At 32.1% G+C, this 21,520-nt stretch overlaps 2 protein-coding genes and 1 long non-coding RNA gene across 4 annotated transcripts in view; 2 read left to right on the forward strand and 1 right to left on the reverse strand.

The window, feature by feature from the left end:
- LOC107641648 (nardilysin-like) lies at positions 357 to 9,334 on the forward strand. Its single transcript, XM_016345160.2, has 19 exons — positions 357 to 879; positions 1,312 to 1,387; positions 1,522 to 1,568; positions 2,417 to 2,529; positions 3,337 to 3,410; positions 3,541 to 3,636; positions 3,740 to 3,859; positions 4,158 to 4,391; positions 4,860 to 5,008; positions 5,310 to 5,466; positions 5,709 to 5,861; positions 6,035 to 6,414; positions 6,900 to 7,049; positions 7,164 to 7,346; positions 7,744 to 7,947; positions 8,050 to 8,156; positions 8,315 to 8,468; positions 8,632 to 8,753; positions 8,848 to 9,334. The coding sequence occupies exons 1-19, from the start codon at positions 553 to 555 to the stop codon at positions 9,089 to 9,091; spliced, it is 3,090 nt and encodes a 1,029-aa protein (XP_016200646.1). The 5' UTR covers positions 357 to 552; the 3' UTR covers positions 9,092 to 9,334.
- LOC110268820 overlaps positions 9,513 to 21,520 on the reverse strand; it is a 15,547-nt gene continuing 3,539 nt past the window's right edge. The window contains exons 2-3 of the long non-coding RNA XR_002357366.1: positions 18,952 to 18,957; positions 9,513 to 10,132 (exon numbers count right to left, since the gene is read on the reverse strand). This is a non-coding gene — a long non-coding RNA (uncharacterized LOC110268820). The remainder of the gene's footprint in view (positions 10,133 to 18,951; positions 18,958 to 21,520) is intronic.
- Positions 11,553 to 14,610, forward strand: LOC107641753 (trafficking protein particle complex subunit 4). 2 transcript variants are annotated; one of them, XM_016345246.2, is made up of 4 exons: positions 11,553 to 11,823; positions 11,907 to 12,008; positions 13,144 to 13,312; positions 14,198 to 14,610. In XM_016345246.2, exons 2-4 carry the CDS (start codon positions 11,946 to 11,948, stop codon positions 14,392 to 14,394), a joined length of 429 nt encoding a protein of 142 aa, XP_016200732.1. In that variant the 5' UTR covers positions 11,553 to 11,823; positions 11,907 to 11,945; the 3' UTR covers positions 14,395 to 14,610. The 2 variants fall into 2 exon arrangements, with proteins under 2 accessions (XP_016200732.1, XP_016200774.1); XM_016345288.2 differs by having other exon boundaries at positions 11,558 to 11,806.

Below are 21,520 nucleotides of genomic sequence, written 5' to 3' on the forward strand. Positions count from 1 at the left end.
TCCAAATCTCTTAACTTAAGTATTTAAACAACACAAAAATGCGAAGAGTCAAACTCATTTAACACGAACCATAATGCAATAACTCTATAAATAATTCTAAGAGAAAATGATAAATAGATCCTAAACTTTTTGCCTTGTGGACATTTTCGTCCCTAATCATTGAGGGACTGATCCATCCAAATTTTGTGAAGGTCAGGAACTTAAAAGTATTTTTCAATGGTCAGAGACAAAAATGTCAGCAGAATAAAAGCTCAAGAACCTATTTGTCCTTTCCTCTAATTTTCTAAAATTTAGGATTTAGGATTAGGATACAATTATCCAAACATGGCCTTGGTGGCTTAGGCCTATTAACAGCGAGTAGAGGGAAAAAAGAGAAGCCCAAGAGCCGCCGCACTGGCTTATAACACATTTTGGGGTTGCGAGTTGCGGGTTCTGAGCTTAAAGACTACTTCTTCTCTTTCACTCTCACCATTTCACACTGCTTCTTCCTTTCTTCGTTCTTTCTGTTCCAATTCCAACCAACTCAAACCACGAACCACCAACATTCATACAATGGTCATCGAAGCTTCTAATCCTGCTCTTGTAACTTTCTCTTCTGACGACGTCGTTTTCAAGTCCCCTAACGACCGTCGTTTTTACCGCCTCTTACACCTCTCTAACGGACTTCAAGCTTTGATTGTTCACGATCCCGAGATTTTCCCTCAAGGTCCTCTTCAAGATGAAGATGAAGATGAAGATGAAGAAGAAGAAGATGAAGATGATGATGATGATGATGATGAAGAAGACGAAGAAGATGATGAAGAAGAAGAAGAAGAGGAAGGAGAAGAAACTGGAATGGATATAGATGGGAATAAGGATGCTGCTGCTCAGACTAAAAAGGTTTTTGCTTATATGAAGTTGAAAATTGCTGCAATTTTTGAAAATTTCATTTTTCTGCCTATTTCAATTTTATTGCTTGGTTCTTGAACTAGGTTATTGGATTGTTATTTTTTACTTTAGGGAAAGTAGTTGGCAAGGTTAGGGTATGATTTATGTGTGAAAATGTTAGTGTATCTGATTATGATCTATAATGCTTAATACCAAAGGGTCTAGAACTCTAGATTAAAGGTTACTTGAAGGATGGATTATCAATTGAGATTGTGGCATGCATACTTGTGTAAAATTTTACGGTCGAGTTAGTTGCAATGCTTTATTACTCTAAAAAATAAGCACTTCTATCGCTTGATATGATGCTGAGTTGTGTTACTTGTGTATATCATGGTTTTGTACTTCAATTGAATGTGGTAAGACTTGTGATTTTTGTTGTAGCAGGCGGCAGCAGCCATGTGTGTAGGAATTGGCAGCTTTTCGGATCCTTTTGAAGCACAGGGACTGGCACATTTTCTAGGTTTGGAAGTTATATTTTACATTATATTTGTAAAACATTTCATTCTTTTAACCAGTTCCTTCTAGAGACGTCCTAGCTCCTAAGAGGAAGCTTTTTGATTTCTTGAAGTTACCATTTTTGTAATTGATTTACAGAGCACATGCTCTTCATGGGGAGTGAAGAATTCCCAGATGAAAACGAGGTCGGTTTGGGTCTTATCTACTCATGCATTTGAATTTATCTCGTTTCCTCCCTATATTTTGGGAAGTATGCATTTATGATTTTGCTGAACTAAAGGATCAAATAATTTTATCAGAATATGTTTGTGTTGGCTAAGAAAACTGGTTTAGAGGAGATAGAACTGTAGCGTAAAGACTTGTTGCCTGTTATGACATAATATTGTAGAATTAATGTTAATTTTGCATTATAATGTCCTTTTTCTTTTCCCTTTATTTTGCACTTATATGAAGCCTTGGGTGGAAGAATGTATTTTATATATATCAGGGCATGCAGGATTTTGGCTGTAAGCAATTGTCGCATTAATTAGACGAATACCACATTGTCTGTTAGGGTCTTTCCAAAGCATCAACAAATAAATAAAAAATTCGTGTGAAATTCAGAATTATGTCCTTTAGGGCTTTTTTCCCTCGTGTTTTTTTTGTCTAAGTGATCCCTCAAGCTTCAATATATTCTATCCCTCATGTTTTTGGTCTAAGTGATCCCTCAAGCATCTTTTGCAACTTAGCCCAGCTCAACTAACTTCATTTATTTATTTTTAATAAATGAAGAATATCATTAAGATAGGATGATGAATAAATAAAAAATCCTCATTATAAGAGAAAAAAACAATCCCAAAAAAAAGCTATCCATGAAGTGTTTTTAATCTTAGCTTATTTTTTTGTACTTTCATCAAACTTAAAAAGGCCGAAATTAATTAACATTAATTTGATTCATTTCTTTGAATGTAACGTAAGCGTACACCTTGTAATTTGTTCCAAGACTACAATGTGCAGTTAATTTTCCTAGCAGCTTGACTGTTTTTATTGCTAGTATGATAGCTATTTATCCAAGCACGGTGGCTCCTCAAATGCATATACAGAGACTGAACATACATGCTACCATTTTGAAGTAAAGCCAGAGTTTTTGAAGGGTGCCTTGAGAAGGTAAATCTTGCTTTCCGTTGTGAGGACATGAAAATTCCTGTCTATTACACTTTGTTATGCATCCATTTTTGCATAAAGGCTCTTCCCAATTCTTACCTCAAAAATTTGAACTTGAATTTCATCTTGTGATGCTGGTTGTGAATTGTATGTAAATCCATATTGTATATGTTGATCATGCATTGGTTGTGAACTGTGCGTGAATCCATATTGTATCTGTTGATCATGCATAGCTTTTAGCAAATGCAGTTTAATAGAAGTTAACAGGACATTTCTGTTAAAGAATCCTCTACTATTTATCAAATTGTTGACATCATTTGTTTGAAAACATAACAAAAAATTACAGAGGGTAGAGGACAAGATATCCTCAATGAAAAAAATTGAGATTAACAGAGTGCATCAAAAGTACAAAGTTCTCTACTCTACTCTCTACATATCAAAGAGATTACCCCTCTAAACAAAACACCTAATCCTATTCCACAAGACTTGCTATAGACTGACATAAGAATCAATATCCCTCCTCAATGTTTGTTAAAATACAAGACTATAGACATAAAATCTAGTGATCTTTATTCTACATACTGATTATTTTATTCATCTCATTTTTCTTGGTAAAATATTTTCTGGTGATTTGGGTTATAAAATTTATTATTATCAATATTCCTTGTTTTTATTGCACTTAAACATAGCTAAATGAATCTAATGATTCAATGTTGATAATTTTATGAGGCCCTTGGAATTTTCAATCCTCTTGATAGGTATGCTAGACTTCTTTTTAAACTTTTGTTTTGGTCTTTCTTTTCTTATCAGATTTTCTCAGTTCTTTATTTCACCTCTTGTAAAAATGGAGGCCATGGAGCGAGAAGTACAGGCAGTAGATTCAGGTATGTCTCATTATAATCCAATTATGCAGATTTCCACTTTAATTATGATTTTAGAAAGCTCTCAAATTTCCTTATCTGTTTGCTGATAATGTTTTTGGTATACCATAATGGTATACAAAACTGAACATAGAATTTAACCAGGCTTTGCAAAGCGATGCTTGCCGTCTTCAACAACTTCAATGCCATACTTCTGCTGTTGGTCATCCTTTAAACAGATTCTTTTGGGGTATGCCATAAAAGTGTTGTTCATCGATTACATGGTCAATTAGATATTTAGATTTCTCTGTATAATTAAATTACTATTTCATTTCTTTTCCATGTACATGAAGGCAATAAGAAGAGCTTGGTTGATGCTATGGAGAAGGGTGTTAATTTGCGGGAGCAAATATTCAAACTATACAAAGATTATTACCATGGTGGATTAATGAAGCTTGTTGTTATTGGTGGAGGTGAATTCCTACTTACCAACACCATTATTCAATTTAAAGTTTTACAATTTTATTTTAGTCATGTTTTTCTTCCTGCAATAATAAGGTGCTTAGTTTTTTTTTTTCCATTCCCACTTATACATTTATTAATAGTTGAGAAATAATTATACTAGTCTCAAGATTAGATTCATCATAGATTTATCTTCTACAAAAATGAGATTTATTTGTTTTAACAACTCACGCCAGGATTAGGATTGAGACCAATATATGCTGGTATGTTTATTCTTTATAGTGATGTGCTTTATGCATAAATGTGTAGACCCTCTTGATGTGCTTGAGAGTTGGGTTGCGGAATTATTTGGTGCTATCAGAAAGGGTCCTCAAGTGAACCCCAAGTTCAGTGCAGAAGGTCCTATTTGGAAATCTGGTAAAGTTTACTGGCTAGAAGCTGTCAAAGATGTTCATATCCTCGACTTATTGTGGACACTTCCCTGTCTACAACAGGAGTATTTGAAGAAACCGCAGGATTATTTAGCTCATCTTCTTGGGCATGGTAAGATATCTCATTATGGATGAATAGCTGATACAGCGATACTTGACAATTAAGCGTGCATACTTTATAACTTTATATATGCTTGTATCTGTTGTCATGTATTTTTTTTGCATCTTAAGCAGAAGCCAGTCTTCTGTTTGTGTATATACATCTTCACCAGTTTTTGTTCCAACTTAAAATTATTATGAAAATTTGTTTTCTGCAATAGGATTTTTTTCATATCTGTAGAAGTTACTATGTTTAAGAGCTTAACCACTCTACATGCAATGGAAAGTGGTTTTGGTATATGATTTTGATGATATGTTTTTCTCATTCTTTCATCACAATTTCCTTTTTATGGTCTCTACTTTTCTTTTCCAATGGAAGTTTTACTTCTCATTTTTTCAATCTATATTTTTTTATCTAAAATCTAAGTCTGGACATTTTCTTGTGCGGCTTTCATTAACAATAACATAATCAACCTTTCAGAGGGCAAGGGAAGCTTGCTTTCCTTTCTCAAGGCTAAAGGTTGGGCTACATCTCTCTCTGCCGGTGTTGGGGATGAAGGAACTTATCGGTCAACTATAGCTTATATCTTTGTTGTGTCCATAAACCTCACTGACTCTGGTGTTGAAAAGGTGATCATAATCTCATCACTTGTATGACCTTTCAGATAGAAGAGAGTAAGAGCAAGTAGTGTGTTTAGTGGGCCCTCAAACATAATATTTATTTCAATTTCAGCTTCATTATTATTATTATTATTATTATTATTATTATTATTATTGGATTAAAATTTTTCAGTCAATAGACAAGTGTGAAAACAGTATTGACCAGTTGATGGGTAAATTAACTTGTGTGATCATTCAGATCAGCTTATGCTTTCCAGTTTCTACAAATTACTTCTCTTCAATATGGCTTAACTTTGATTTTTCTTCCCAGATCTTTGATATCATTGGCTTTGTCTATCAATACCTGAAGTTATTGCATCAAATTCCTCCACAAGAATGGATATTCAAAGAACTTCAAAGCATTGGAAAAATGGATTTTAGATTTGCAGAAGAACAACCACAAGATGATTATGCTGCTGAACTCTCAGGTTTCTAATTTATCTGCTTGGAGTTGTTTTCTTAAGTCGTTTGTTAATCAATAGGATATAGAGAAAATGCAACATATGATAGAAGATTAAAAAAAAATTGTTGTCAGTTTGTGTTTATAGCAAAAACTGAACATTTATTTGTTATGCTTTCAACCCAATTACAATATATTTTGAAATTTTAGGTACTTCCTATGCAGATTTGTTATATCTTTCTGGCTTATTTGAATTATTTTTTTGTGCAGAAAATTTACTCTTTTATCCGCCAGAGCATGTCATATATGGTGACTATGTTTACCAGACTTGGGATGAACAATTGATAAAGCAACTTCTTGGTTTCTTCATTCCAGAAAACATGAGAGTAGATGTTGTTTCGAAGTTGTTCCTTAAGTCGGAACGTGAGTTATCTTTTCACCTTTGGCTAGTTGGCACTTTTATTTATTTCTTTCACTGTTAATCTGCTATGTTGAACCATTGGGAATTGATAACTAAACTCAATTGTTAACAAAATATATCTGGAAGTTATATTTCCATCATGATGATTGAACAACTTGATGGTGCTACTTTTCAGATGTCCAATGCGAACCTTGGTTTGGTTCACGTTATGTTGAAGAAGACATTGCTCAAGATTTAATGGAGTTATGGAGAAATCCTCCAGAAATTGAGGCCTTGCTACATCTTCCATCAAAAAATGAGTTCATTCCAAGTGATTTTTCTATACGTTCTGGTGACACATGTGATGAGTTTGCAAATTCAACTTCTCCTAGATGTATAGTTGATGAAACATTGATCAAATTCTGGTACAAGTTGGATAGTACTTTCAAGGTTCCTCGTGCCAATACATATTTTCGGATTAACTTGAAGGGTGGATATGCTAATGCCCAGAGTTGTGTATTGTCTGAATTGTTCATTCTCCTTCTTAAAGATGAGTTGAATGAAATCATATATCAGGTTAATCGACTGTCTTGCTTGACACTAAAAGTAGAGCCATTCGTCTATATTATATATCCTCCATCAAAACATGTTGCTCATTCAGAAATTTTCTGTTGTTTCTGTTATTTGTTTACTTCTCTCTTGTTTGGAGGATTTCTGTCCTTCATACGTTTTTGTTTCTGAATAGATCCACTAGGTAATTCTATTTACTACATAGCTTCATACCTTAAGCATGTAAACTGATTAATTGAGAAAGGTATCTTTATAAGAGAGAGGCTTCCACTCTTAACTGACTATTCAAACTCCTAACTAATTACTTTTTTTTTTTCATTCCAGCTTTCCAAAATATCATCTGTTAGTTTATATGTACAAATTTTTGTATCATAAGATTTGGCTCGAGTTAAAATTAAATCATCTTAGGCAATCTAAGAAACTGTTGGTGAATGTAGTTACTTCAATCTTATTTTTAAAGGACTTTATATGACATGTGTCTATGTGTGCAGGCTAGTATTGCAAAGTTAGAAACTTCTGTCTCCTATGTTGGCGACAAACTGGAACTGAAGGTCTATGGTTTCAATGAGAAGCTTCCCATTCTCTTATCTAAAGTTTTATCAGTAGCTAGATCCTTTATTCCTTCTGGCGATCGATTTGAGGTACATCACATATTTCCTTTTATCTCTTATCAAAATGTCTATGTTATCCTTTTTGCCCTGTTTCATAGTTCTGTTTGCTTTGTTGATTGTAATGAACCAATCATTATTGTTCAGGTTATAAAAGAAGACATGAAGAGAACTTTGAAGAATACCAACATGAAGCCTTTAAGTCATTCCACATATTTGAGATTGCAAGTTTTGTGCCAGAGCTTTTATGACATTGAGGAGAAGCTGCATCATCTAAATGATTTATTTCTTGATGATTTGATTGCTTTTATCCCCAAACTTCGCTCTGAGGTAGGCATGAAATATTTAATCTTATATGTTATTGGTTGGACTATTTTGCAGTCTTTTATTGTCAAGTTTTATTTTATTTTATTTTTTGTAAAAAAGAATAATGTTTTCAAAAAATACATGCATGGGAAGTGTTATTATATCCTTAAATCCTAAACCCTAAACTTAATATAACTACTTTGTTTGATGCACTTGTTCTGTTTGTGTGTATGAGAATCTCATGTCTCAGCTTGATAGTACTTACATTTACAAGAAAATAGCTACTTCTTGGTAGCTTGTTCTTTGTTTATTAGTTTTTAATTACTTGGTTTTTAAACATAAGTTCCATGATATATTATAGTTCTCTAGTTTATATCAATAAATTGTTTGAAATTTATTCCTTTACATCAACTTTGGACAGCTATACATTGAGGGTCTATGCCATGGAAATATTTCAGAAGAAGAAGCAATTAACATATCAAATATATTTAAGACGAACTTTATAGTAAATCCACTTCCCATTGAGCTGAGGCACGCTGAACGCGTTATTTGCCTTCCATCCAATGCCAATCTAGTTAGAGATGTTAGTGTAAAGAACAAGTCAGAAAAGAATTCTGTGGCTGAGGTAATTTCAGTTGGATTATTTTTGTTTGTCCTTTTTCATGGATAATTGTTTTTTGAAATTTCTAACAAACTTCTCCTGTTTCTTAATTTGGTATTCATGCAGCTATATTTTCAAATTGAGCAAGATCTTGGGTTGGGATCAATCAAATTGAAAGCTTTAATTGATCTCTTTGAGGAAATTGTGGACGAGCCACTTTTCAATCAGCTGAGGTGATTATTGGATGCTATTTTAGTTTTTTGCATTTGACCGTCTAACATTTGTTAATGAAAATAAGTTTTCACTTTCCATGGCTTTTTATGGGTTGTTTTAATTTTTGTTTCTTTATTTATCTTTATTTGTTTATTTATTTGTGTGTATCTGGATACAGGACAAAAGAGCAGCTTGGTTATGTTGTCGAATGTAGCCTACGGTTAACGTACCGTGTTTTTGGGTTTTGTTTCTGTGTTCAATCATCTGAGTACGACCCAATTTACGTGCAAGGTAGAATCGACAACTTCATAGATGGCGTTGAAGAATTGTTGGTTAGTATTCCTGATTCCTTCTATCTCATTGTTCTGAGACTAATGGCTCCCTCGTGAATTGCATTAAATTTGACATGATTTGGGTGCTCAAGAAATTGTAAGCACACCCCACTATTTCCAAATTAAAAGACTTGTGGTCTAAGGAATTATATGTTGACTGCAGGATGGGCTTGATGATGATTCCTTTGAGAATTACAAAAGTGGGTTAATGGCAAAACTGCTCGAGAAAGATCATTCGCTTAGCTACGAAAGCAATCGATTGTGGAGCCAGATTGTTGATAAAAGGTGATTTTACATTTAGTTATATAATAAGGTTGTGGATGATGAATAAGGAAGACCAGCCTTGAAGAAAATGATAACAAAGGATATTGATTTTCAGGTATATCTTTGATATATCAAAGAAGGAAGCAGAAGAATTAAAGAACATAAGCAAGCAAGATGTTGTTGAGTGGTACCGGACATATTTCAGACAGTCGTCTCCGAAGTGTCGGCGACTTCTCATTCGGTTATGGGGCTGCAACACAAAGTTTGAAGATGATGTTGCACTGCCTGAAACTGTGCAAGCCATAAAAGATCCAGCTTCATTTAAAATGTCATCCGACTTTTATCCAAATCTTTGTTAAAACCTGAAGATATGCATTTTTGAACTCATGAAGTACCATTCAGATTTGAGAGCCGTTGTTTCTTAAGTGTAAATTACATTTATGTGCGAATTATTTATTGATCAATAATATTTTGGAATTGAGGAAAGTCTTCATTCATTGGTAGTTTCTTTTGGCCTTTTGGAGCTTGGTACACTGTATTATTGCTCTATTTGTTTGTCACATGAAATGATTTATGACACAGCATAGTATGATTCTGTGATTTATGTTGCTTTCTCACTGAATATTGGGTATATAATTATGGATTAATAGTGAAAATGGTATCTAAGATCAAAAGCTTTGAATTGATTGCTAATGTGTTGTTATCTAACCATCAGAATGATCAATCTGATGTTTTTAGACACAAATTGGAGGTGTGAATCTTTTGGAGATCAAATTAATGTACTTGTAAATTTTTAAAGACTTTTGATCATTATTCCTTAACTAGTGTGTATATGTATATATAATATCAAGTATACCTTAATCATTGATATAAAATACATGTAATACGAAATATATATTAAAAATAAGTTAAACAATACAGTTATTTATACACAAATATATAGTAGTTAATTTTTAGGGCAAATGACGCATATAAACCAAGTAGAGGGTGGTTTTACATAATTTCACCAAAGATAAAAACGTTACAAGGTTCTACCAAGGAGCACTTTTCTATATAGTTCGTATTAGAGCCACTTGAATTACACATACCATAGTAATTCGAATCATACTAATTCGAAACAGCATCTTTCGAATTAGTAGAGAATTTCGTGCCCATAGTAATTCGAAGCAGGCTGTTTCGAATTACCCCCTGTTTTCCCTATATAAAGAGTTCGAAGTAACCTCATTCGAACCACTATTCTAAATCAATGCCTTACCAAATCCCAGAGAAAGCGATCCATTACGACTCCAACAAAGGCTTGAGTAGAATATTTAGTCGATGGGGGATAATTCGAACCGACTTTATCGTTTGGATGGAGTAGCCCATATAGTTAGTGTTATCAATGAAGAGGTTAGTGCGAACTTGTTCTTTTAAAATATCAGTGAATAAGTTATTTTTGTTAGTGGTTTTGATAGTGAATGATGTTAGTTGTTTTGTTAGTGGTTTTGTTAGTAAATGATGTTAGTGGTTTTTATATTCTAGTGGTTTTTATATTCTGGTACATTCTGTTTGCAGCCCCAGCGATGTATTTCGAGCATGCGACGGCAGCAGGATATGCGTCTAGACGAGAGATACGTTTCGCACTTGCAGATTGCTGGCTTATACCATCTTGCGAGGCTGAATGAGAGATGATTCAGCTGGTATAAGCCGGCCATCTGCAAGTACGGAACGTACCTCTCGTCCAGACGTATACCCTGCTGCCGTCGCATGCTCGAAATACATCGCTGGGGCTGCAAACAGAATGTACCAGAATATAAAAATCACTAACATCATTCACTAACAAAACCACTAGCATCATTCACTATCAAAACCACTAACAAAAATAACGTATTCACTACTATTTTAAAAGAACAAGTTCGCACTAACCTCTTTATTGATAACACCAGCTATATGGGCTACTCCATCCAAACGATAAAGTCGATCCGAATTATCCCCTATCGGCTAAATATTCTGCTCAATCATTTGTTGGAGTCGTACTGAGTCGTTTTCTCTGGGATTTGGTGGGTCATGAATTTAGAATAGTGGTTCGAATGAGGTTACTTCGAACTCTTTATATAGGAAAAACAGAGGGTAATTCGAAACAGCCTGTTTCGAATTATTATGGGCACGAAATTCTCTACTAGTTAGTGTGTGTAATTTGAATCGGGTTGATTCGAATTAGTGTGTGTAATTCGAATCAGTGTGATTCGAATTACTATGGTATGTGTAATTCGAATGACTCTAATTCGAACTATATAGAAAAATACTCTTGGTAGAACCTTGTAACGTTTTTCTCTTTGATGAAATTGGGTAAAACCACCCTCTACTTGATTTGATTTATATGCGTCATTTGCCTTTTTTTTATGACTCATTTTTAACCCTTTTTATTAAGTAAAAATTATTCTTCTTCTTGTTAATTAAATAAGTTTTATTTCTCTATTTATTATATTTTCTATCAATAATTTAAATTTAAAGTTTAGAGTTTAAAACTTAATTTTTTAAACTTCTGACATCAACTTAATTTTATGGATGTTGCACTTCTTACTTTTTCCAAAATACATTAGTATTGCCAATGAGTAATAACTCAAATGGTATAGTCTTTTCATACTTAATTAAGAGGTTACGAGTTCGAGTTTCCTATTTTTGGTAAAAAAAAAACCCGTTAGTATTTGATATTTTTTATAGTATAATAAGAAATTAATTAATGATTTCCGCTAAAAAAAAACAATATGTAGTAAAAAAAAAAATAATTTAGCTGTTAATAGTTAAAACTTTTTTATAATCCAATCTACATAGCGTATAACCTACTAAATTTTCCCAAATAAAAAATCGTGAAATTCTCCATCTACCAAAGTAACATTCAGAATCTGAATTTCAGATCTCACTTCACTTGTTTGAGAAACAAAAACACAACATTGAATTACCACCCTAACATTTGCTACGATCGGAACAAAGAACGAGTAGCCAGCCATCCGCCGCCACCGATCTTCGCCGCTTGCACCATGGTCACCGCACTGAGTTAGGAGAGACACTTCACTCTCACTAGGGTTCAGTCAGTGGGTTTCGCAATCTCGTAACTCTCTCTTTCTTGTTCTTAACTCAATTCATCTCATTCCGATCATTCTTTGCTTACGTTATGTTTCGCGTTTACTTCAGATTCCGCCGAACTACTTTGTTTTTTCTTTTCCTTTGGAAATGGCAGCAGCAATTTACAGTCTTTATATCATCAACAAGTCCGGCGGGTTGATCTACTATAAGGTATGTTCATTTGTAGACTCAACCTTCAGATGATGATTTTAATTTTAATTTTAATTTTTATTTTTTACTGCTACACGTGATTTTGGGGTATCTAAGATTTTTGAATCATGAAACTGTTTCAGAATGTTTACCAAGTATGTTGAATCTTCTTGTGATTAGAATATTTGGTTAGTGGGAAAAACTGGTAGCAATTATAGGTGCACTTGTATAAGTTCTAAAAGGAAATGTAATTTTAAGATGTTGTTACCAAGTAACACTAGAAGGTTGGAGTTAGCTGAGATAGCGTTTGTTTTGAGGTACTGAGACAGAGACCGAGAGATTGAGACTTAGTACGTGTTTGTTAGTTCAGAGACTGGTACTAAAATTTCTGTTTCTGTCTCTAAAATTTCAGTATTTCAGTACCTTCAAAAAGTAGGGACATAGGAGACTGAAATTTTTAGAGATGGAGACTGAAACTTTAATAACATTTTATATCTAAAATACTTTCATTTCAATTAATTAATTCCAATTTTACCCTTTGTGCAAATTAAATTAGAGTTTCATTCTTGTTTCAATTCCTGTCTCCCATTTTGCACCAAACAGAGTATTGAGATTTATTTCAATCCCTGTTTCTTAGTCTTTGTCTCTCAGTCTCAGTCTTTCCGTCTCTATCTCTCCACCAAACGCTACCTTGAGAGTCTGTCTTGATAAGGGACAAGATTGATATGAAGGATGGCAGTCCCAGCAATGAACAAGATCATGGCTGCAAAAACAATTTAATGTAGTAGTAGTTGTTTAGTTAAATACTGATTTGAGATTGAGCTGAGATAATTGAGAAATTCAGCTTTATGCTGGATGCTTGTACTGCAAGTTTGTTGTTCTCTTTGATTTGGGAGTCTGTGAAAACTCAGAATTGAACATTTTTTCTAGTATTGATTTTTCTAGGAAACAAACAGAAAACTCAGAAGTTTCTGGTTTTTTTCTTTCTCAAAACAGTCTATAAAAAACTTTAAAAATGGGTTTTCAAAGATAAAATAGTACCTTTTCTACGAAATTGTTAAAAGAAGTCCAATTTCCTTACTGTTGTTATATTTGCAGAATTTTTTTGTTGAACATATATGGAATGTATATATTGAAATTATGTATTGACATCTAGGATTATGGGTCTGCCGGACGAATGGATACCAATGACAGTTTGAGGGTGGCAAGTTTATGGCATTCAATGCATGCAATCTCTCAGCAATTGTCACCTGTTTCGGGTTGTTCAGGAATTGAACTTCTCCAAGCAGACACATTTGATCTTCATTGCTATCAATCACTGACAGGTATATTCTTAGGGCATTAGTGTTTATCTCTATTATTATGTTAAATTTCTTGTTTATTTGGTGAATAAGAGAGAGTGAATGTATGACATCATTTAGATATAGTAGATTTATATCTCTTACTGGCTTTTGCAATCATATCACTCACTTAAATGAGGCCTTGCAAATTGTCTAGTTTAAACATAAGATTGTTTTAGTATTTGTGGATATGTCAGTATCAGAAATTTTTCTGTGATCATTGTTGGTCACATTACTATTTGTTCACTTATGGTACCTCGTTGAAAAATCGAGTTGATTATTGGGATTTACTTATAGAATCATATGCTGTCCAAGTTAAAATAACTGAAATCCATTGAGGAAGGTCCAGATAATACTTTGCAGTATAATCATTAGGTTGGAAGATAAAATTTGGTTTTTGTTGAAGAGAATACTTCTTTCTTGTGACATGATATACTATTATCATGTGGAAGGTAGTAGATAAAAGAGCTTTTTTTTTTCCCTTTAATAATTCGTCCAACTTAATATGTACACTATTATTTTAGGGAGGAAAAGGGAGGACATATCCTTGTGGCAGTGCTATATACATGCTACCATTTGGATTTTGGAGTATTTAGTTGAAGTGCAACTTCTGGTTTTGTTCAATGAACTCGAGTTTTCGACACATGAAAATCTTTCCAGATGTTTAGCTGCACTAATAATTTCAACCTGTGTTCCTTTTGCAATATATATTATGCCATCTTTTCTTTTCCTTGTTGTGAAGTTCCCTATTCGGTTTAATGCCTTGGAAAAATGAATTTAATGATTATCTAATTATAACCAAACTATGATTTATTTTTCTAATACTGATATAAGTCAACGGCTTATGAAAATGATTCTTCTCCATCACAGGGACGAAGTTTTTTGTGGTCTGTGAACCTGGAACTCAACACATGGAAAGTTTATTGAAATATATCTATGAATTGTACACTGATTATGTTTTGAAGAATCCTTTCTATGAGATGGAGATGCCCATTCGCTGCGAACTCTTTGACATCAACCTAACACAGGCAGTGCAAAAGGACCGTGTTGCATTTTTGGGGCGCTGAGTTTGATTTGATTTGATCCTATTTTCTTGTCCTTCAATTTCTATATTCTGATGTGTACATAATCTAACAAGTTTCAAACTTTCAATTCAATTGCTTGTGAGGTACTTCATTCTTCTACAATGACTAGCATCTGTATTTGGTTGTTTTCAGCAAACTAAGAGCGTGTATGGGTAACAAAAATATTTTGTTTCATTTCATAGTTTTGTTTTCTAACAATGATTTTTCATTTTCAGAATGCAATTTTCAAAATCAAATTCAAAGTAATAAATCATATTTATCATAAGATTTGCTGTGCATGACGTTCCCCATTTCTGAGCTCTGCTTCTGCTGTAGTTAGCACTAGTTAGAAATGGCCTATGTGCTTAACTGCTTATATAGATGACACTGGAGAATGAATTTTGGTGCGGATTCAATAATTTATGTTCAAGGGGTTTGCTTAAGGGTTTTGAATTTTGAAGAACTATGTGGATATAAAGCTTAATTTAGAAGTATATTCTGTTCAGATGATTTTATCAGAAAACAATTTTATAGCAAAAAAGCTATTTCTTTTACTCATTTGTATTAATAAGTTTTCTTTGTATATTAATTAGAATATCAAAATCTCTGCTTCCAACTTTATGGAAGATGATAATAGTAAATTTTGAAAATCTTAATCTTTTGCTATGTTAAGTATCTAAAAAGATTGAAGCTATGATTTTTTTTTCCTTATAATTTGAAACAAATGCATCCTTATAGTTATACCTTAATCGGAAAAGCTATATTGATTTTGCAATTAATTCCAAAAAAGGATAAACCTTCAGAACTTTCAATTCCCTCTAATTGGATTATGAAAATTAGTCTCAATATTGGAATATTGTATTATTGTATTTGTTACATTTAAGGTTATGTTTTATATTGTATATTGTATACTTTAGTCTCATCAAATAAAATACTTTAAAACTCAAGTTTAAAAGGATAGACATATTTGGAATTTTTTAAGTGTAAGAAGAGACGAAGATGCTCGAGTTGGTTGCATGTGTGTGCGTCCTATAATAAGAATAAATAAATAAATAATTCAGCTATCCTGGACCATAAACTTGCCATCCAAATTCATCCACAATGTCCTTTACCCTAAGAAATGGGACCAAATTTTGGGACAATCCCTTGTGAAGGGAACTTTCATTGATTCCTAAACAAATGGCACAAACCCAACAAATCTGCCCATGTCTTATTGAGCTCCTAAGTTTTAATTAAATATACTACTCTATGTTATGTTACATACCATGTTCCTACTCCTTAGTAGTGTTTTTCCTTTTTCATCTCTTGTTATATTTTTTTTCCTAATTCATCATCTTGAATAGGAAGAGGGAAAAACAAAAATAAGGAAACATCATTTTCATATGGAGAAAATCCTTTTCTATATTCTCATGTCTCTAAATTATTATTGACTATATATGTCTATCTACCTTAATTAATTATATAAAGACTAAGATGTATTTTAATTTACACCATGGAAGAAGGTTCATACATATATAAGTTATAAGGTTGTGAAGATTCTATTACAATTTTCTTGAATTAATAAGTTATATATAACAATTTTAAAGTTGGAGATATTTAATTATTGTTATATAATATATAATTTGGATGAAAGGTGCTAAAGAAAATCCAAAGCTTATCTAAGGAGATATATTCCTTAAGAAAAAAGACAAATATTAGATTTATTTTACTATAGAAAAAATATTTAAATTTATATAATATAATATATGATTCCTATGGCTGAAAAGTTAGAGAGGAATCTCTTTACAAATTCATGCACATAGAAAATAATGTTTTCCAGAATAATAGAGCGTATCTCGTATGATTGATTTTGTGATAAAATAAAAGCAAGTTAATAGTAGTTTATTATATGATTGATGATTGATTGGTGCATAAAATCTTATGAAGAATTAGAAAATGAAAAATAGAAACGACATAGATTAAGATTTGAGAGAAAACCAAGACTGAAGCTTGCATGTTGCATGTGCTTGTAACGTGGTAGGGTCCAATGTAATTTCACCAGCTATACTTTAGGCTCTTGTTTTTCAAATTAGGCATTGAGATATATATGACAACAGTTTGGTTTTCTTATCAATCCATTTTAAGGTTAATAAAAATAATAACGTGACAATATTATTATTAATTCCTAGACTTTCTACCTAATAATAGTTCTCATAAACGAAATCAAGTTTGGCCTTTCTTGGAAATACATAGTTAAACAGAAAAATCTAGGGGCAAAAAGTGTTATTGGTTAGTTAGAATTGGGGTATGTTTTACTTGTAAGTTGTAACTAAACACTTAATCTATAACTATTATGAGTCTCATATTGATATAATCAAGAATAATTTTTCACGTACCGGCGTTTTTTTATATAAGTCATTTATATTAATGTGTTTCGAATCGTACTGTACGTTTTTACTGCACCTTTTTTTTTCTTGCTATACGTTCTTCTTCCTCTTCTTCCTCCTCTTCTTCTTTTTCTTTTCTTTCGTTTCTTGCTTTCTCTTTCTCTTTCTTCATTTACGTGCTTTTTTCTTTGTTTTCTTTCTTTGTTATTTTCGATTTCTATTGTTTTTTGACATCAAGCTCTGAAATCGTTTTTGATGAAGAAGAAGCAGTAGAAGATGAGGAGGAAAAAGAGAAAGAGTTCTGAATTATGCATAAGATGTACTTTAACGAATTTTGGGTGTATTTCTTAAATCCTTTGGGTGTATTTCTGTAATCCTTTGGGTGTATTTCTATAATCGTTTAGGTGTATTTCTGTAATCGTTTGGGTATATTTCTGAAGTTTCATTATCTTCAAATTTGGCAAGAAACTCGTTTTCATGGAGGAAGAAGAAGAAGAAGAGTCGTTCATAATGCATGGTGAGTAGTGCGCTTTGGAAACAGGAAGTGGTTGAATAACGTGCGTTTATTTACTCTTGAATGTGGGAGTGTAATGCGTGTGTTTTGTTGGACTTGTGCCAACTTGTAAGACTTGTAAGTCAAAAAGACTTGTATGTATAGTAGCTCTATATAATCAATTTGGATGAGAGTTAATTAATTTGTTTAAGTAACGGAAATTTAAATTTTATTTTATATATGTAATAATTATTGGTTAATAACAAATTTTTAAATAAAGTTTTGATTTATAATAAATTAATTTTTAATTTGTTAAGAATAAAAAATACTGTAAAAAATAAATTTTGAATCTCATATTTTATTTATTTTTTCTTTAATAAATTCAATAAGTGTCTCAAATAGATACAAAATTTGATGTGAAATAAGCATTATCCAAAAGCATACTAATTAATTATTTTGATGTGATTATATAATGTTTAAAAATAAGACAATTCAAATTGGGTCGATAAAGAACTTTCTGGTAAATAAAAATTATTTAGGTGAATTTTGATATTGATCACCTATTTAAGTCATCAAAATATGAAGTTTAATAATAAAAAATAATATCTATAATTTTTTCTCAAATAAAGTCACTTCAGATACCTTCATTACTATCTTTAATATTTTCACAAAAATCCATTTACTTATAATTCATTTCAGGTATACCTCAAAACAACCATTATCAACATAATAAGAAAAACTCAATCTAAAAATTTTTTAAATATATATTTCAATTTTCAACTTTTACTACCTACATATCCCTATTTTCTTCTAAAAGGAATTGTGAAAAAGAGAATAAAAAAATATATAACAGTAGCAATTTTAGTAATAAATAACACTACTAAAAAAATAAAATTAAATCCAACAATAAATATAGAATCATAAAAGAACTGGAGCCTTTTTAAGTCACAAGAATTTAAGTGGTTAGGAGAGCTGAAAATTTAAGTTAAAATTTTGAAATAGCTGGAATCATTATATCAACATGAATAAGTAATTGATGTCTCAATTATATAACAATAAGAGAGAAAATTTATTGGAGATGTCCAAGTTTTTCCAATTTGATCATGCTGCTTCACATTATAAATGGAGTTTGCTTTAGGATTATAATTTTCTTATTTGTTATTAATAATAATAATTGTTACGGACCATTACAAGTTCAGTCCAACTAGTCGCCGGGTCGGGATACCACTCCTGACCCAGGCCCAAATTATCCCTCATAAGGAAAATCCAACGGGTCGGTTCTCAGCACTCGACCTGGTCGACGTCCGACTTCACCACCTGCCCGACCCAGCGCACCACGCCTAGCAAATCGGTCAGGTCGGCTTCCTCAGAACAACACCCAAAGTCCCGATTCGAAGTCCGAAACGACCTACTCCTCCCACGTGGACAAGGACAGCTCATAAGCATTTTGGCCAGTGGGCTAGATCATTTTTGGATCCGCCCAGCACAGTATATAAAGGGAGAAGTCAGCACTTCCTTAGAGATACACATCACCTTAACTAATTTGGCAATCATTTCGTACGGACACTGACTTGATCGTCGGAGTGTCCTTGCAGGTGGCCACCCCCTCTTAACCGTTCAACCACCGGTTTCGCCAGCCTCCAGCCTAGACCAGGAACCCACTCCAAGCTACTTCAGAGTCTCACCCTCTCATCTCTTCACCATCATCTGACTCGTCGAACACCTGAGATCACCAGGTGACGAACAATAATAATAATAAAAAAGCACATAAAAAATGGCTACTTCTGATTCTTGGTCATGGTAATAATGAGACTGAATGTAAGGTTTTTTTTTCCACCTCTGTTTTTTACCTAGCTTATCCTTATATATCATGGGAATAAAGTTGACATTATTCATTAAAAATAGATAAAAATCAGTTTGATAGAGATGTGAGGAAGCTCCCATGTATGTTATTCAGTTATTGGTCTGAACCTGTTTTTTGTAGCATTATTGCTGTGCAATAACTTTCATTGTACCGTGTTCGCCAAAAATTTATTTTATTTGGAGTGAGAAAGAAGTATTTATTAGAAAAAAAAAATTATCACTTCAAATGAATTTGTTCCCTTCATTGTTCTCTTAAATTTTTTTATGAGACTTGTTAATTTAAAATTTAATATAATATTATATAGCTAATTGAAGAACTTTACCTTTGTGACTTATTGGAATCAAATTAATTGAAAAAGAACAATGTTTTTAATCTTTAGTACTTAATTACCAATTGCTTTAATCTTCAATTTAAAATTCTAGACTTCTTAATTGATTATATGTGTTAAATTTTAATTATTAAAAAATATTTTTAAAAAAAAAAAAACGTTTTTGACATCTTTATCTAAATGGCTCCCAATAAAGATATATAAATATAGGCTCTTAATCTCGCAAATTAGTTACCTAATTACCTTAAGGAAAAAGCTACTTTAAGAAAGCAATATTATTCTAGCTTACATGGCAATGAACCAATAAAATAACATAACCAAAAAATAGGATCAAATAACGAATAACAATACTACAAATGACATTTTTAATTGTTGATTTTAATTATAAAAAATATATAATTAATTAAAATTAACGGTTAAAATGAATGAAACACTAATATTTCAAAAACATTTAAAAAATTTTCTATTTCATATAATACTCATTCATTCACTCATGAGAAAAATTCTTCATCTCTTCATTATTTAGACTTTCCATCATAACATGCACCTAACCATATACAAGTTACAATATAACTTTGTATTTTAAGGGAATTTTTTACAACTTTTTTTTTTTTTTTGGGTTGGAAAAATTCCCAGACGAGACTCTGTCGTTATTGACATCTCTTCCAATGGAGTGGTGATTAGCTAAACTAATGATGAGCTAATAATCAATATTAAAGATTAATTGTCATTGAACGACAAAAGCTCACTTAGTTGAATTAGTTTAGTTTTGAGGTATATTATATAATTAGTCCATTACCAAAAAATAAAAAACAAATTGAAAAAACAATTATTTGATGACAAGTTATTTTATCTATTTCCACTAAAGTTAAAGATCTTCTTCTCTTATTTTGATGATTCTTTAACATAATTTTTTTTCTTTACAAAAAGACCCAAATCCATATATTTCTTAAAAATATATAATCAAATGAGTTCACTAGGATAAATTAATTAAAGGATAAAAAACTAAACAAATAATTTTAGTAAACAATTTTCATAATCTGAATTTTATTTTGCGGGTATTTTAGAATCGCCGCGAAAATCGCGTCCATTCGAAAACAACTAAAACATAGCGGCGGTTTGGAAACCGCCGGTAACTATGAAGCAAACTGTGTCTGTCTCATTTGGTGGCGGTTTTCTATTGGTGTGCCGCAAAATTTTGATTTAGCGGCGATGATACCAGCGATTGCTGGAAACCGCCGCCAAACCCAATCCCAACGCCTATATCCATGGCGGTCCAGTTAATCGCCGGCATTTGATTTTGCGGCGGTTAATAAAAAAAAAATCACCGCCAATTCGCGCCTCCCTTGTAGTGTTTGGGTATGCAAAAGTCATTATTTTTACTTTATTTTATTTCCTTCTAACCTCAAACTCCTTTAATGTGTGTTTCCCCAACTCGTGAAAATAGAAAATTTCCCCCCTTTGTCCATATATATAGATTATCCTAAAAACATTAAAACTAAAAGAAGGAGAAATGAGATTGATATTAAATATTCAATGCTATTCTTTTTCTTTACTTATTTATTTAATTTTTCATATTGCTCGGTGTGTTAGGCAAGTTAATTAGGGTTTCAAATGTGAACCATATTTATTATTACTAGCTTTTAGCCATTGTATTGCATGTGACCTAACTTCAAACCATAGGAGTTAGAATCTCGATTTAACTCTTAAAATCTTTTGATATTACAATTTTAAATAAATCTATCAATTTTACAAAATTTATACTAAGTCTGACAATTTTACGATTTAAATTTTGTTAAAATTTTACGTTTTACATTCTTAATTTACTTTTTCAATTTTACGTAAAATCTCGATTTTCTCTACCTTCTTCAAACATTTTAGCCCTCACCAAAAATTATCAACAATATCTGCCCCATGCCCCCATCCCAAGTGTCATAATACAAATTTAATTTATTAGTTATTTTAATAGTAAGAACTTTTTCAAAATTCAAGATATTATATATACACGCACACACACACGAGAAAACAATGATCATTTTATTCTCCTTTTTTTTTTGTTATTTAATTTGAAATAATGA

The sequence above is a fragment of the Arachis ipaensis genome, chromosome B01 (assembly GCF_000816755.2).
Source record: "Arachis ipaensis cultivar K30076 chromosome B01, Araip1.1, whole genome shotgun sequence".
NCBI lineage: Eukaryota > Viridiplantae > Streptophyta > Magnoliopsida > Fabales > Fabaceae > Arachis > Arachis ipaensis.